The 17950-nt window shown below is 31.4% G+C and overlaps 1 protein-coding gene across 5 annotated transcripts in view; it reads right to left on the bottom strand.

Moving 5' to 3' along the window:
- Positions 1 to 17290, bottom strand: part of LOC134263330 (cell death abnormality protein 1-like) — a 31889-nt gene extending 14599 nt beyond the window's left edge. Inside the window, exons 1-5 of one of the 5 annotated variants that reach the window (XM_062745665.1) lie at positions 17109 to 17290; positions 4835 to 4884; positions 4582 to 4719; positions 4339 to 4425; positions 3313 to 3865 (exon numbers count right to left, since the gene is read on the bottom strand). In XM_062745665.1, the coding sequence (XP_062601649.1) occupies positions 3696 to 3865; positions 4339 to 4425; positions 4582 to 4719; positions 4835 to 4884; positions 17109 to 17218 (555 nt within the window). In that variant the 5' untranslated portion in view covers positions 17219 to 17290 and the 3' untranslated portion in view covers positions 3313 to 3695. Of the gene's footprint in view, positions 1 to 3312; positions 3866 to 4338; positions 4426 to 4581; positions 4720 to 4834; positions 4885 to 5655; positions 6049 to 15347; positions 15617 to 15772; positions 15911 to 16023; positions 16074 to 17108 lie in introns of those variants that run through there. The other 4 variants (XM_062745664.1, XM_062745666.1, XR_009991240.1 and 1 more) reach the window with 4 other exon arrangements.
- Positions 17291 to 17950: the final 660 nt, after the last annotated feature.

A 17950-nucleotide genomic window follows, 5' to 3' on the forward strand; every position in this document is an offset into this window, starting at 1 on the left:
ATTTTTTACCCATATAAACAATATCATCGACTGCGTAATGTGACTTAATGGTGGCTTTATGGTAGCTTAATGGTAGCTTAATGGAGTTTTGGACATTAAGCACCTGTAGGTCTAGCTTAATGGTAACTTAATGGTGACTTAATGGTGGTCTAAAAGTTACCATTAAGGACCTGTAAGCCACCATTAAGCTACCATTAAGCTACATTTAAGCGCCCATTAAGGACTTTAAACTGGCTTAATGGTAACTTAATGGTGGTGTAAATGTTACTTAAAGGTGCTTAATGGTGACTTAAAGACAACCATTAAACCACCATTAAAGACCTATAAGCCACCATTAAACCGGACTTAAAGGGTGAGTTTCATCTTGTGTATATTATATAATCACCCAAAGTGATTTCACTGACACAGTCCTAACAAAACAGACTCGGCTGTCATTACGTCACAATAGCTAAACACACGCTTCTCATACTATGACGTCAAGTTTTACGTAACTTCAATGCAACAGAGCACTGTCGTGTGTTATCTTTTTCCGCCGACGCGCTACCGCGTCGTTATCACGAAAGGAGGAATATCACGTGACGTCCTTTCAGCCAATGAAAATTACCAAAATAGTCTTCTTATATTATATCACTTGATAAAGGAAAGGGATATTAAACGAAGATCATACTTAGAGAGGTGAGTCTCAAAAAAAGGTCAACCAATCCCCAGCCCCCCACACATATACCATTGATTCCTGAAAAATGTAATCCAGTTAGGAATCTGGGTCCACCGTCATAAAACTTTGAGAATTCTCAAAAGAAATTCTCAACTCAAATCTTGAGAATTACACAGCTGAGAATTTGAGAATTAAAGAGTTAAATGTATTTTTATTTTTCTCAACTTTTTTATGATGGCCGCTGAGTTTGAGAATTTTGGATTTGAGAAAATTCTCAGACTTGAGGGCATTCTCAGACTTAAGCATGTTTTATAACAGTGAACCCTGCTCAAACTAAGATTTATCCTTCCTAACATGAAACACTACTACAATTGCGCATGACCAACAAAACTTTCATCTCAATGTAGCACACATGTATTCTTTCAGGAGACTTTACTTTTTTGAGAGAGTGTGTTGTTTATATGATAAAAAATGCCTTAGGACAAGGTAGTGCCCTCCCCCTTTCTCTTATGTTTTGCTGTTGGGCTGCTCCTGCAAGTACATGAACATTTGAAAATTTTAGTGAACACTATGTACACTTATATAATTTCTTTGAATTTGAATGAAGTAGTCCTTTACAGAAGGTCAAAATTGGAAAAGGTCTTCACTTGGTTAAAATTCTGCATTTTGTGTTTTTATATGTAGCACGTTTTAAAAATGTCGTATTTACTGTTTAAAATTGGTCATACATGTGCAGTAAATATGACATTTTTAAAACCAGCTAATTTCAGCAAATTTTTATTTTTATTTAAATGAGGGTATTCAGACACACCTAGAAAAACATTGAATACACAAAATACACCATCCTGAAACCAAGCGCCCATGGTGTTTTGTACTGTTTATGATTTTTTCAAATGAAAATATTGAAAACATTTTATTTAAAACTCATTGTGTTTACTTAGTGTTTAATATTTAAACATTTTGTGTTGTTTAATATTTAAACAGAATGAAAAAAAATAAATTAAAAGATATTTTACTGACGGGTACTGTTCACATTTAAAAAATACAAAATCAAATTTCAACTTAATTATATTGTTCTCTCAGAGAAGAGGTCCCTTACTAAATAGATTCGTAGAGTCTTTGTAACGGAGGTGTTGATAGGGCTGGTTCAATCGTAAATAACACCATTCTCCTCCATGGAACCTGATTCCACCTCTGATGTTTCGAAGGTCCGTTTATGTTCTGCTCCTATTTTGTATTGTTTCATGGAATTATGAGATTGAATACTGTTTTTATCTCTATATGATTTAATTCATTCTAATTGATTTAAAAAAGATCTCTTGAATAAATTAATACATACTTAATCTGAACTGTAATTATCTCTATAAGTTATTTTCAAGTGAACTTTTCAACAATCATCTTTTTGATTTTTTGCGAAAATCGTTCACAACAATTTTGAATTATTAAGAGATAACAGTTATGAAGTTAATATGAGATTTCCTTCCGTATCAGAATAATAAATGATGTTATTTTAAAATTATTCAGGTCACTTGAAAAATTACGAAATCAAATTTTCATATTTTTTTACATGATGGCTAATAAGCCCATCAATATTTTTAAAGAAGAGTCATGAGATATAATTTCACAACCACGCACATACATGTATTCTGTTTTAAAGGGGAAAAAAGCAAAAATCAGTTTAGTATTGACAAGCTTAAATGCATACGTGGTCATGTCCCAAGAGGGGAAGGGGAATGCTTTCATTTTTAACTGTGCTTTTCCCTACAGATATGAATATTCTACCCCCGGGGATCATGCTTTGAACAAACTTCGATCTACAACACCTACGAATGCTTTCATATAAATATGACTGATGATTGCTTTGCTGTTTTGGGGGAAAATGTTTACAAATTTTTCCTTTATGTAAAATTTCTATCATTCATTATGGTCCAACCTACCACTAGGGGGTCATGATTTGAACTAACTTGAATCTACACTATCGGACAATGATTCCACATAAGTTTCATCTTTGCTGGTCCTTTCGTTCCTGAGAAGAAGATTTTTCAACAATGCCATTAATTTTTTGCTATTTTGTAATGATCTTCCTTTAGAGGATGATTGGTCCTTATTTTTAACAAACCTGAAAGCCCTTCACCCAAGGATACTCTGTGCCATGTTTGGTTGAAATAGGCCCAGTAGTACTGGGGAAGAATATGAAATTGTTTAAAGTTTACATATTTACAACGACAACGCCAATGACAACGACAGACAACAGATAAATTTCAATCAAAAAAGCTCAACTGAGCCTTTACAAAAATGGAAATATGGGAACATAGAATTGTACAATGGGAATGTAATATTATTAAATCAGAATGTAATATCATAATAGAATAACGAGAATGTAAAATTTTTAAATGGGACTGAAAATTTAACTTTGGAATTAACAGTGAAAGATACTGCACGGATAAGAAAGTTTTCAAAGTATTATGTCATCAAATAATTGTGTAAGAAATACTACATTAAAAAAAACAGCATGTCATATTGACAATTACATTTTGATAACAGCTTCAAGCACATGAACTTATATATTATAAATAAGATATAATTGCTTATACATTTTATCGAATAATCTCTTTACAACCTATTTTAAAATATGTTCCTTAATTATAAAAAAAAGATCAAAACACTTCCTAATTATTTATTCATTTTAGGTGCATACTTTTTTTATTCCCCTGTAGACAAAGGGAATATATAGGAATCACTTTTTCCGTATGTCTAGCTGTTTTTCGGCCTGTGTAAACGTCAATATCTTTCTGAAAGAGGAGATATGAATCAACTATATTCACAAAAAGATTGTCCATGACCTCATGTTAAAACCTTGACCCAAGGTCATTTGGGCATATTTAATGTCACTAACAGAAAAAGTTCAAGATTCCTGTCCTGTTTGTGTCTTTCTTCTTGATAACGAATACGTAGTAAGATCCCACAATTATACATTTAATTTAAAGAAAAATTAGATATTGATGTTCTCAGTTCTAGATAGCCTTTTGCTAAGTTGAGTTTATCGTGCTCCTCTTTCCTGGAATGCTTTACATATTTTCAAATAAGCAACAAACATGAAAAAAGCAAAGCCAAAAAGTAATATTGTAACAGTTATTAAAGATTTCTTTGTCTTTGTCCATTTCTTCTTGTATTTTGAATAGCAAGGACTTTTTGGTTGATTGACATCATCTGAAATTATGGTAATTATATCTCGACTATTATTAATATACATGTATATGTAAAATGAACATCATGAAATCTAAAAAATTAATTGAAAATAAACTAGTAAGTTATGGTCAGAATTACATTATGAAAAATAAATCCAACGCATGAAAAAAAAAAATGTTTACGAAATATCATATTTATCTGTCCATGATAAAAAAAAACATTGCTCAGAATTCTTCAGACGAAATTAAACGAAGGTATGATTATTTTTTTATTCATCTTGTTTGAAATTTTCCTCAGATTTGAGATCAAACGCTGAATGCATGGATTTAAAAAGAAATTGATTGATCTGTTAATATTTTTCAATCTAAGAGAAAAATACGAAACAGACATGTAAACGATTAATATAAACACGTGGATTTGTCGATCACAAAAAGATCTTTGCTAATAGTACTTCAGGCGAAATTAAACGAAGAAAAGATTATTGTTTCTTTCACCTTGTTTGAAATTTTCCTCAGATTTGGGATCAAATGCTAAAATTGTGGATTGAGAATGAGTTGATTTTTCTGTTTTTATTTTTCTGTCTAAAGGAAAAGTACGAAATAGACATGTAAACAATAGATATAAACACATGGATTAAATCTTTCTTAGAGAACTTTAAATCAAATGTCTGTTTTGAAAATGTAAATGTGACATGAGCACATTACCTTAAGGGACATCATTTGTAGTTTTAACCTTACCAGTGGAAAAATGAAGACATCCATTTTGAAAGTGACACCTGTCATTCGAACAATTACACTTCAGAAGGCACCTTCGTCCGTAAGACGGCAATGTACATCGAAAAGCACAGTTGAGCCCAAAATATCCCTTTTTACAGGCTTTAAACATGTTAAAGGTAAAAAATATGTATTTTTGTATACATGAAACATAGAAAATGAAATTGTGATTATAGAAAATGAAGAATCGTTTTATTCCTGATATATTAGAACTTACGGATGCAATCATTTTGAGAATAATCCATGTAATAGTCAGGACAACATCCTCTGTAAGAGATACAAATCATATTTATTCAAAGTTATATACATGTAATTTATAGATTGATTGTATGATGTTCTACGTATCATTGGAGAATTTTTCACTCATGCAGATACATTACCATATTAATGTGCTTCAAATTTTATCCTTTACTCGGCACTCAATGCCATTGAGCAGTGAGGGATCTTAATCGTGTCAATGCTTAACAGTTGCTCTCCATTTTTTATCAACTGAAGGTCGAGATTCGAATTCACGACTAGATCTCTACCGATGAAGTGTACATTTTAGATCGTTTTGCTGGTACAGTAAAACTCGTTTAGTATGAACACAGATATTGCGAATTCACGGATATAACGAACTTATCTTGGATCCCCAACTATGTTTATTTAACGAATTCCTGATACGGATATAACGAATTACGGATATAGCGATGTTATTTCAGAGGTCTCAGTGACTTCGTTATAACCGAGTTTTACTGTGTATATTGTTTAACGTCCCATTTGAGAATTTTTTCACTCCTATAGAGACATCAACATACATGCAGGTGAAGGGTTTCAAATTTAGAACTGTCTTCGGCATTTACGGTCATCGAGCAGCGAGGATTCTTTATCGTGCCAACGCCTACCGTGACAGGGGGCCTTCGTTTTTAAGGTCATATCCGAAAGACCCGTTACTTTCACTTTTAATGCCGAGCTCTTGGCGAAAGACGATCGCTTGTCTACCATGATTGGCAGATCTATTTCATGTTTAACATGATGATAAAAGCATTGTATACTTACCGTTCACATCTCGGAGACAATTCACTATAAGACAAAAACAACAATATTACTATGAATTGAAAAATATTAAAAGTCACTCGCGAAAATCCCCTTCCGATTTTCAGAATCATATTTCAAACCTCTGAGGATTGTACAAGATATACAAATTTTATGAAATAAATTACATTTAAAATACGTTCTTGCTTTTGAGGTGCATATGTTTGGATGAATATTACATGAGTTTCCGTGTTTTATAGGAAACTGAGCCAGTACTTACTTCAACTGTAACAAAACAAGGAAACAGTTAATCATAATCATAAACCAAGAAACGAAAAAAAAATTTTGAATCAACTCAGGTTTAAGAAGAAACATGAATTTTAATCAAATTCAATAAAAGTGATAATAAAGTTCAAATGTTTTAAATACTCTTTTGTGAGTTCATTTATGCATTATTGTAGATTTTTTTTTCGTGACTAATCATTATGGCAAATGAGCTTTCCAACATCAAATCGCAAGAATAACAAGGATTACAATAGTATCGCATAACTGATACCACTACTGGGTTCCCATTTTCTCTAAAGGATATCATCCTCTTTAAAAAAAAGAGTACATATCAGTAATATACATGTACTTGTTTAAGAATGGAACGTCTTGCAAAAGACACTCTGTCTTACAAAGGGAGAGGTCTATGAATGTCATCATACAAACATGCATGATTTACATCGTTATAAACAGCTATATAAAAAACCAAACCTGATCTATGGTTTTTACTTAGGACAGTCTATATCCCGGGACAAGCCCTCACCTCAGTAATGATGTCTCCCATACATTCGTACTGTAGCAAAAACGCTCCGAAACCATTTTGAAGAATACAAAAAAAATTTATTGAAAAATTAATTAAGACAAACCTTTCAATTGTTTGTCTTTTCATCATGCAGAAATTAAATATTTAATTTGAATATATCCGTTCGGTATTACAGCAAACCAAGAGGAATCTAAGATATCTTAAAACTACGAGGGTTGTTCGAAAAGTTCGTTGACATCCTTCATATCTTCTTTTATTTGACGTCATATGTTTTTCAAATTTGGTAGAAATATTTTAATAATTCAAAGTATTTGTATTAATTTTTTTTAAATATCACGATTTATTCAAAGCTCATCCAGATTTTAAAAATGGACAAATCGGGTCGCGAAGCAGGTCAAAATTTAGTTACAAAAAATACCCCAAAAAAAGTATGTAGTTATATTCTCTGTAAAATGCAGCAAAAACGTAAAACAACCTAGAAATTTGAATTTGGAATTGTTACAACGATTTGTATTCCAAATTATGGCTTACTATTTTGCTTCGTTGAAAGGAAATTTCTAATGATTAATATAAGGAAGTTTAACACCGTGCAAAAACTTTTCGAACCACCCTCGTATAGCTGTTGCGTCTGTTTAATGAATAAGAAGTTATAAAAGAATATATTTCGAATTCGAAACATGTCTGTTTTAATTTTTTCAAAGTTTTTTTTATTAAACATGTCTACAATTAAGTATCAAATTTAAAAAAAAAATATTTTGGCAGTTAATTGTCCGAAGAAATTGATGATTGAGTATGCTCACATTGTTCAAAATACCCCTACAATAAACGGAGTGCTTGCCTTGTGTATTTTTATCTTTTGATGAATCGATTTCAGGGTTCCCCAAAAACATTTTACGTGGCAGCTCCACCAGAGTTAAATTGACCAGCGTGATAGCTATATAATCAGTTGAAAAATCATGGATCCGTCATAAATAAAATATTTGCTCCATAGTGAGATCGTCATCATTAGTAAAATGAAATATAAAGTTTTAAATGAAAGGATCCTCTTAATCAAGGTACTAGTATGTGCTAATTTTCAGTTTCTAATACAATACTGATTATTTGCTCAAATTAGGGCTTTTTGGTTGGCTTGCACGATCATTTATAATAGACCTCGCCGGGCACATAAATCAAAGTGTTCACGTTTCTCGGTTATTAGACATAACATTTTAAATATTAAATAAATCATGCTTGAAAGGTTTGTCGGATTAGACTCTGGTAAAGAATGCGAAATTGCGATATTAAAATAAAGGTCAGAATTCACAATGAAACGGGGGTACATATGTTAGATTTGACAGTTTTCACTGTACAAGTTTTTTAGATATTCGGGATTATACATAAAATACTATGCTTGCGAATTTTAAATAAAAAAAAAAAACGTTCAATTTGATAATCGATCTCTCTTCGGCATGTATTTCTGTTTCCTTCATAAATATTATCGACGTGCCGTGTTTCCTTATTATTATGGAATTAAGTGTACATACCTTTTTCAAACTTGTTGGGTCTCTTCCTTGTCTGTTGGATCAATTTGGAAGACATACTCAGTATGCCATTAGTGTCATCCAAGCAATCATTTTTGTTACAAATATAATTTATATCCTCTGGCAGAGAATGAATCTATTTGTTGCTCTGATTTCAAAATTAAAAAAAAGACTACATAAAAATGTCCATAGGTTTCTGTACTATATGTATACATGGAATGTTCATTTTATTTTAAGGTGTAAAGGTAAAATATCCCTTTCGTATAGATTTCTTAACAATTTAATTTTAATTTACGATTCTGATATTCATACACAACAATAACATGACATTCAAATGGAAAAAAAGTTTGAAAAAGAACGCGTTGTTTATAGTTTCAATAGAGAACATTTTGACTAATTATGATATCAAAACAAATTGAGACAGTGAATTAAATATCAATAATTTATTATGGAATCATTGAATAAAAAATAAGACAAAAAATATGTGAAAACAATTTATAGCGATATATATTGTAATCCATATTATAAATTGTAATGAAACATTGCTTTTTAAACTGAAATAATACTGATATTGATATCGATTTTGAAGCACCCATGTGCAAAACATATATTCCCATGTTAAAGTCTGGAATGGTATTTCTTTAGAATTTTTTCAAGAAAAACAAATATAATTGTTTAAAAATTTAGCATCTGACACATACCTTACTTTAGCATTAAAAACATTATTTTGAGAGAATAATCTATTTTAACAAATTAAAGGAACCATGTAAATTTTCTTCGGATGAACTATTAGTATATCACTTTTAAAGCAACAGGCAAAAGAAAATCGAAATCAATATTTGTAAAAAAAAAAAAAACAGATTTTATTGATTTAACAAGATACGTATCGTAATTCTACTCATAGTTAAAAAAGTTGCCTAGAAAAAGACAATTCACAAAAAGAAATTAAATTACGATATTTTGCTTTGAATGTTGTTTCATTTATCAGAAGTTCAATTAAAAGGATGTTTGTCATAATCGCTAGGAGGGTAGTTACATTAATAAAGCAAAATGTCATCTAAAATAAAAGAAGGACTAAATACAAACTCTTGATAGTTTAAATCCCTCAAGGCATTCCCTGTTACACATGTCTTATGTCTTTGAATGCAAAGAAAACCTCAGCATACTCATCTTTAGCTATGCACTGAAGACACTGATGAATATCATTTTTCATTACATACCTGCAGGTGCATCGTCACACCCAGGAAAATTACCCCAGTTAGCAATATTTGGACTTCCATTGCAGGAAATCTTTTTCAATTTCCTTAGTGCAATCTGAACAAAGAAGTAGCAACTCCTTTTTCTCAATTTGGATGTTTGTACATGTTTAATGAGTTTCTTTAAAAACACGAATTCTAATCAAACATGTTTGGACCCTTTGCTCTTCTTTATCATAATATGACACATTTTTCTTTTATTCCTCATTTTTTAATCTTTAATCTTATTTTTTAAAAAGTGCACAGATATTTTGTCATTTTTCAAGCAAGTTTTTTATATATTGTATTTTACATAAGCATTAATTTTGTAGACTATAAATAGACTATTGGCATGTTTTCTCATAGGTTAATCTGACAGAAAATATTGTTAAATTTTTCCTTTGTCAGAATTCAACAAATCACTCAAACGATTACAGGCGTAGTATTTTAATAATGACAAATTCTTCTTGTCCTTTTGTACACAGGAAATAACTGGTTAATATTGAAAATTTTGTAAGAAACCTTGTAGACGTTTTCAAGGGTTATTTTGTCATGTATGAAGGCTATTCAAACAAAAGGACAGTCTTTAAGATTGTGAAAGTAAAAAAATTGCATGAAAAAATGAATAAAAGAGGTCGCTAAACTAAAATCACATTTTTTCGATGTAAATGCGTTGAGAAATTTCTGCAAAATAGCCGAATATCAGGCCTTAGGACTATATAATTATGGAGTAAAGCCCAAAGTCAAAATTCAGATTGGAAATACTCTAATTGTATTTAAGAACAGTCTTCATCGTCATTCGGAACTCCGAAGTGAAGGACTTATCTTTTTGATGGTATAAGGATTTACACGTTTATTAATTAAATAAATTATATATCGTGTTTGAAGAATAATTATTTCATTGCAAAAATTATCTATGATATCTATATTTCTATTATTATAATTCAGTTGTTACTGTATTCATGAAATTTCCCTGTAAAATAAGACAATAAGTACCTACATGTACATGTATGTAGAACGATGCTAAAATACTAAATTTGAAAAATGGCAGTGTACAAATGCTTCACGCACGGCAACAATGTGTTGCAATGTTAAGGACGATAAATCCTAAATGAATGTATAATAATTAGTCCAAGTCTTTTACAGGACAAGAATACACAAATTGATTTTAAATTTTAGAAAAGACCAACTGTTTAAAATAGTCTATCATTAGAGAAGGAAAATTCCTTCCTTCACGTACCTAAATATATGTTTGCCATTCAGTATAATTACCCACCCCCCTTTTTCCCGACATAAAATTCTTAGTGAGTATTTTCAGTATTTAACTAATACGTACTTAATATTTGTATTGTACCACAAGAAAATCAGTCTTAAAACTAACATAAAACAGTCATTAAACAATAGAATTTTAGAATACACTTCTACCGACAGTAGTATTTTAATGTGGCAGGGAATATGTTTCAAGCTCAATTAAAAACTTAACACCTTTTCTCATATAATCCGTCCACATGCAGCCTGACTTTTATGAAAAAAAATAAAGTCATTATTTTGGGGAAAAGTCGGTGTTTTTAAGCAAACAAAACATTGGAGTATTATTTTTTTTTTAAAAATCAGAACTCAACCATGCACGATAACAAAAATATTCAATAAGTTATATAGGTAGGGTATTTTCCTTTGTAATTTACGTTATTGTCTTAGGTCGATTTGACCCCATCTAAAAGTCTTTTTATTGCCAAAATGAAGATTAAAATTTATCTGGGTTTTTTAGAACTATGTCTGTACTAAAAAGATATATCAACAATTTTGTCTTTGCACCAGTGTATTTCTCTTAATTTGAAATTAACAAATGTTGTTTGCTTTAATCTTAATTTTAAACTGGAATAATTCTGTTATTTTTCACTTAAAATTTTTAAACTGAATTTCTGTGCGACTTAATTTTATGATTTTGAATCCTGAAGAGAAAAGGATTTTAGAATTTACTTTGGTAAGAAACTGTGAAAAGTCAATATCATTTCTCCTAAAGAAATATATTGATAACGTAAATTACAATTTCATTGCTATTCAAACCAAAAATTAATATTTTCTTGAAATTTTTTTCCACTCATCTAATTGACATACAGTATTTTCATACACCCATAAAATGCCACAAATACTGATTATTGTTCATCTTTTTGAGAGATTCACAGTTAGATATAATGATAACGTAAGATCTGCTGTCAAATTTATTTTTTCTTTTATTTTTCTAGTTAAGTCTCTCCCCATTTATTTTCTTTTACTGCCTATATGCTTTTTAAATTTCTTCTTTTGACTTTACCATCTCTGTTAAACGAAGTTTATGAAATATAATAACAGAGAAAGGCATTTAATGTATATTTAATTTACGTTATCATTACTGTCATTTACGTTATGAAAGTTATACTTCAGTAAGTCACCAATGAACAGAGATTTATGCGTGAACTATTGCTTCAAATAGAAAGAAGAACACATTGTTTTTAAAAACAATTAAAATTCAGGAAAAAAAAATGCATTCTTGATGAATCAATAAAGAAATAATTGAAAGTTGTTAAAGGAAACATGTAATTTACGTTATCTGATGGCGCTTTCTACATTAGATCTACATCGGAAGTTCGGTGATGTTAAGATGCTCTTGAGAGAGAACCAATAACGTTTCCTGCATGGTTCCGTATTGATCCGACATCTTATTTGCAAGATATGTATCATGTATGTTTTCTACTGATAACGTAAATTACATAACGTAAATTACTTTTTATCAGTTTTATTGGTGTAAAATGTGTACTCGAACAGATCAATGCTCGTTTTGATATTTTACGTGTTTGGTACGTCAGGAAGAATAAATGAATTGATATGCAAAGTCAGTTATACTCGTATTCTTTAAGTATTGTTGATAACGTAAAATACATCCTTAAAACGAACCACTCACCTCTGGTTACAAGACCAATGTGTTTTTGTAAGTATTCTGTTATATAACTTTTCTTTGATTCTGGTTGCATTTTATGGACTTTGTTGGATATTAAAGTAGATATTTTATGTTTTTAAATACCCTTTTATGCTATTTAAACAAGTAGTAATAATTTGATAACGTAAATTACACAAATTTTGCGACAATAGATATTTTACATTTTTTAAAAATTTCACTGTAGACATATATGTTAAAGTGCGAAAATTCAGTATATTTATGCATTATTACATGCGGAAGTCATATCTTTTAACATAAAATATAATTGCTGTGTTTTATTCAGTGGTCTAAACATTGACCTTTGCCTGAGCGACAGACTGAAAAGCCACTTTTTAGACTATATACTTGGATCCCAGGGAGGTTTTAACCTGTGTATTAACATTTTACTGTGTTGCTTTGGTAACTATAGACGTATCGCAAACAAAATATTACAAAATTTACTAGTTATTTTTATACTAACGTAATTTAAAGTGCTTGCGACATCCAAATAGCGCATTTTGACGGATTATGTGAGAAAAGGTGTTAATCCTTCCAAGTATATATTCCTATTATTACATGTATTTTATTTTCTGCAGTAATGCAAAAATCAGATCTATAGAAATGATAGGGAAAATATTAAAACTTCTTGGAAATACTAAGTGACTGCCTTCGGCATGTTCGGTGAAACGTGATTTCCACACCTCCACTTTATCGAATGATTGACAGGACAAGCACGTGGACTTCCTGTGAACCGTGTGAACTTGATGACGAAAAATAAAAGCCAATGATTACTGTCAAATGAATTTGTTAATGTCCAAAAAAAAATTGATTACCTTTACTGCTTGGAATATTTAAGAAAAAATAATAAGAATTTTTATTTAATACAAGATATCTGAAAATTGAGGGGGCATCTCTCTCTCTCTCTCTCTCTCTCTCTCTCTCTCTCTCTCTCTCTCTCTCTCTCAGTGCATTACTTATTTAGTTTTTAAAATTTAATATATTATAAATAATTTGAATGCCTCTTCATTTCCATCATCTTGCCGAGTAAAACCACGGTCGAGAAATGTCTACATATACATGTTGTACATGTAGAGGCTAGCTAAAATAATCACATAAAAGAATACAAAAGACACATAACTTAGAATATTTTGCCTTAGAATTTTAAAAAAACGAGAGGTTTTATGCAATACGTCAACAAAAAATTGTGAATTCAAAAAAAAAAATCCGTTTATTTTACTCAGAGTCGCCTTGGCATCGAAATACATGTATGGTTGATTCAACCGCGTACAATGTAATTAATTCATTCTATAAGTAGTAGTTTTATCTTCCAAAGTCCACATTATTTTATTAGTGAAAAGATATAAAGCATATGTACTATTTATATAAATAGATTAATTTTATGATGTACTTCAACTGCGCGCGAACGGTAACATGTTGTACGGCAATTAAAATAGTGTTATAAAACTTTCGATCTATATCATAGGTGCATGTATGTACAGAAAAAAAATGTTTTTATTATTTATTTACTTATTTATCTACTGTGTGTTTATATTAAAGCACCTGAAATTAGAATTATAGAATAATTTCAATGCAAGGAAAAGATCGGAGGCATTCCGAATAAGTCATTCATCTTGTGTTCATTGTTCGTTCACCGTTCACTTTGCGCTTGCATTCGCACTCCATTCGCGTTCTGCATTCACCGTTCACACATCGTTCACCAAATTGCGTTCAGCGTTCGCACATGGTTCACTCACCGTTCGTTCTGAGTTCGTTCACCGTTCAGTGGGAAAGTAGAAGGTTTCAGGGACTGTACATGTATATGTAAATTAAGAAATATATATAATATTTTTTCCTTTGATCGATATATCAAAGAAAAATTTGGACGGAAAACTTCATCAATGCATTGATGAAAAAGTTTTCCGTCCACATTTTATTTTGATACATCGATCAAAGGAAAAATATTACATTCATTTCTTATCATTTAATTACGATTTTAAATTAATAAAATGAAACTTTCTTTCACCTGTTCTATTAATTTTACGCATCAAAAACAGTGCACACGAATACATCACAACAACGTTAACGTTGCTGAAATTCAAAATGGCTCACACGTATTCTCAATAAAGAATAGCTCAAACGAAGAAAAAATCTCAAATATTGCCGTGGCATTACCAACATTCTCTGAAATAAATTACAGTACTTTAACACAAAATAAACTTACCTGTTGTGTTAATCCCAATCGGTATATTTTCCCCGGTAAGTTATCTAAGTTCGTAAATGTAAAGGGAAGCTACTCAAATATCCTGTCATGTCAGACAATTCCACCGTTAGGTCAGAGAAATTTTGGATTTTATTTGCACATCTTTTCGTCTGAATTTCAAACCAAACATATGAAAACGTATCACAACTTGTCAATGCTGTAAAATTTGAAAGAGTCTGCTGCCGACTGTTAAAGATTAAAATAATCTCCTCATTTATGCAGCGTCGTTTTTGTCTATCATTCGTTTCCCAAGATTTAACTGATTAACGGTTTTCCTCTCTTTGGTAGCATAAAAACACGTTTCTTCAGAATTCTATTGTTCATTCCAGATATCTCAAAGCCAAACATTCAACAAAAGTATGTCGATTTCTTTCTTTCTTTCCCAAAATTGTATTGTTGTTATGCAGACGATTTGAGTTGTTTAGCAAGGGGGATAATTCAAAAGGAAACGAAAGTAAAAAATAAGTCCAGGACGTAACGGACAGGTTTCGAAATTCAGGAAAATATTTATTGAAGTAAAAGTATTTCATTATTCCTTCAAGAAGTAACCTTGAAGCGGGAAATATACATGTAGAGACTGCCAAAGTACTTCCGGCTGCTTAGTGCAAATTTAAATGAGATATAGATTTTATTGATGCAGGTATCAAAAGAATTTTCAAACCAATCAGAATCTAGTATTTTATAGAAATTAAATGATATGAATATCATAAAACCTTAAAAATTGATTTAATATAAACTGCTAAGTTATGGTCAAAATTACATTGTGAAAAATATGTGCAATGCACGAAAATAAAAATGTTTACGAAATATCATTAGATATTTATCTGTCCGTGATAAAAAGAAACATTGCTCAGAATGCTTCAGACAAAATTAAACGAAGGAATGATTATCTGTTTATCACTAGCATTTTGAAATTTTCCTCAGATTTGTAATCAAACGCTGAATGCGTAGATTTAAAGAGAATTGATTGATATGTTTTTATTTTTCCATCTAAGAGAAAAGTACGAAAGAGGCATGTTAACGATAAATATAAACACGTGGATTTGTCGATTAAAAAAGCTTTTTGCTTATAGTACTTCAAAGGAAATTAAATGAAGAAATTATTATTGTTTCATTCGCCTTGTTTGAAATTTTCCTCAGATTTGGGATCAAATGCTGAAATTGTGGATTTAACATGAGTTGATCGTTCTGTTTTTATTTTTGAGTCTAAAGGAAAAGTACGAAATAGACATGTAAACAATAGATATAAACACATGGATTAAATCTTTCTTAGAGAACTTTAAATCAAATGTCTGTTTTAAAAATGTAAACGTGACATGAACAGATAACCTTAAGGAACATCATTTATAGTTGTAAACTTACCAGTGGAAAAATGAAGACATCCATTTTGAAAGTGACACCTGTCATGGGAACAGTTACACTCCAGCAGACACCAGCGTCCGTAAAAAGGAAATGTACACCGAAAAGCACAGTTGGGTCCAAAATATCCCTTTTTACAGGCTTTAAAAAGTTAAAGGCAAAAATATGTACTTTTGTATACATGAAACATGGAACATGAAATTGTGATTATAGAAAATAAACAATCGTTTTATTCTTGATATATTAGAACTTACGGATGCAATCATTTTGAGAATAATCTAGGTAATAGTCAGGACAACATCCTCTGTAAGAGATACAAATTATATTTATTCAAAATTATATACAGTGGAGCCTCATTTATCCGGACGCTTTGGTTCCCAGTTAATTTGTCCGGATATGTGAAGCGTCCGGATACCCGAATCACCAGTTAAACAAGATATAATAACATTTTGAAATTCTGTTCCGATGAAAAAGCGTCCGGATACTGAAGCATCCGGATATCTGGCGTCCGGATATCTGAAGGTCCACTGTACATGTAATTTATGGATTGATTGTATGATGTTCTACGTCTCATTGGAGAATTTTTCACTGATGCAGATACGTTAAGATATATAACTGCGCTTCAAATTTTATCCTTTACTCGGCACTCAATGCCATTAAGCAGTAAGGGATCTTAATCGTGTCAATGCCTAACAGTTGCTCTCCATTTTTTATCAACTGAAGGTGAAGATTCGAATTCCCGACTAAATCTCTACCGATGATTGATTGATTGATTGTATTCTGTTTAACGTCCCTCTCCAGAATATTTCACTGATATGGAGACGTCACCATTGCCGGTGAAGGGCTGCAAAATTTAGGCCTATGCTCGTCACTCAGGGCCTTTGAGCAGGGAGGGATCTTGATCGTGCCACGCCTGCTGTGACACGGGGCCTCGGTTTATACGGTCTCATCCGAAGGACCGCCCCATTTAGTCGCCTTTTACGACAAGCAAGGGGGTACTGAGGACCTATTCTAACCCGGATCCCCAAGGGGTTCTCTACCGATGAAGTGTACATTTTAGATCGTTTTGAAAGTATATATAGTTTAACGTCCAATTTGAGAATTTTTCACTCCTATAGAGACGTCAAAATACATGCAAGTAAAGGGTTTCAAATTTAGAACTGTCTTTGGCACTTACGGTCATCGAGCAGCGAGGGTTCTTCATCGTGCCAACGCCTACCGTGACAGGGGGCCTACTTTTTTAAGGTCATATCCGAAAGACCCTTGACTTTCACTTGTAATGCCGAACTCTTGGCCTGGCTACCGTGATTGGAAGATCTATTTTATAATTGATACTTACCCGTTACATCTCGGAGACAATTCACTATAAGGCAAAAACAACAGTATTACTATGAAATGAAAAATATTAAGAGTAACTTGCGAAGATCCCCTTCCGATTTTCAGAATCATATTTCAAACATCTGAGGCTTTTACAACATATACAAACTTTATGATATGGATCACATTTAAAATACGTTCTTGCTTTAGAGATGCATATGTTTATATGAATATTACAAAGATTTCCGTGTTTTCTATGAAACTGGCCCTGTACTCACTTCAACTGTAACAGAACAAGGAAAGAGTGAAACATGATTATATACGCAGGAATGAAAAAAACATAAGTTATTGAATCAACACAGGTTTAAAAAGAAACCTTAATTTTAATCAAAAATTCAACAAAGGTGATATTAGAGTTTAAAAGTTTTAAATACTCTTTTGTGAGTTCATTCATGCATTATTGTAGATTTATTTTTCTTGACTACTCATTATGGCGTATGAGCTTTTCAACATCAGATCGCAAGAATAACAATCATTATGAGAGTATTGCATAAGCTATAAATGTCCACTAATGTCTTCTCTTTTCTCTATAGGATGTCATTTTTTATAACATCCTCCTTATGAAAAAGTTGATATTTTGGTAATATACATGCACTTGTTTAAGAATACAAGGTCTTGGAAAAGTTGACCTGTCTTACAAAGGGAGACATCATGAATGCCATCATGGTAAAAACAGCTTGTTTTACATGGTTATAAACAGTTATATGAAAAATCAAACTTGATGTATAGTTTGTCACATAGGATAGTCTGTGTCGCAGGACAAGCCCTCATCATAGAAAGAATGTCTCCCATACATTCGTACTG

The sequence above is a fragment of the Saccostrea cucullata genome, unplaced genomic scaffold, assembly GCF_032062105.1.
Source record: "Saccostrea cucullata isolate Sc308-1 unplaced genomic scaffold, CSIRO_AGI_Scuc_v1 ctg942, whole genome shotgun sequence".
Classification (NCBI taxonomy): Eukaryota; Metazoa; Mollusca; class Bivalvia; order Ostreida; family Ostreidae; genus Saccostrea; species Saccostrea cuccullata.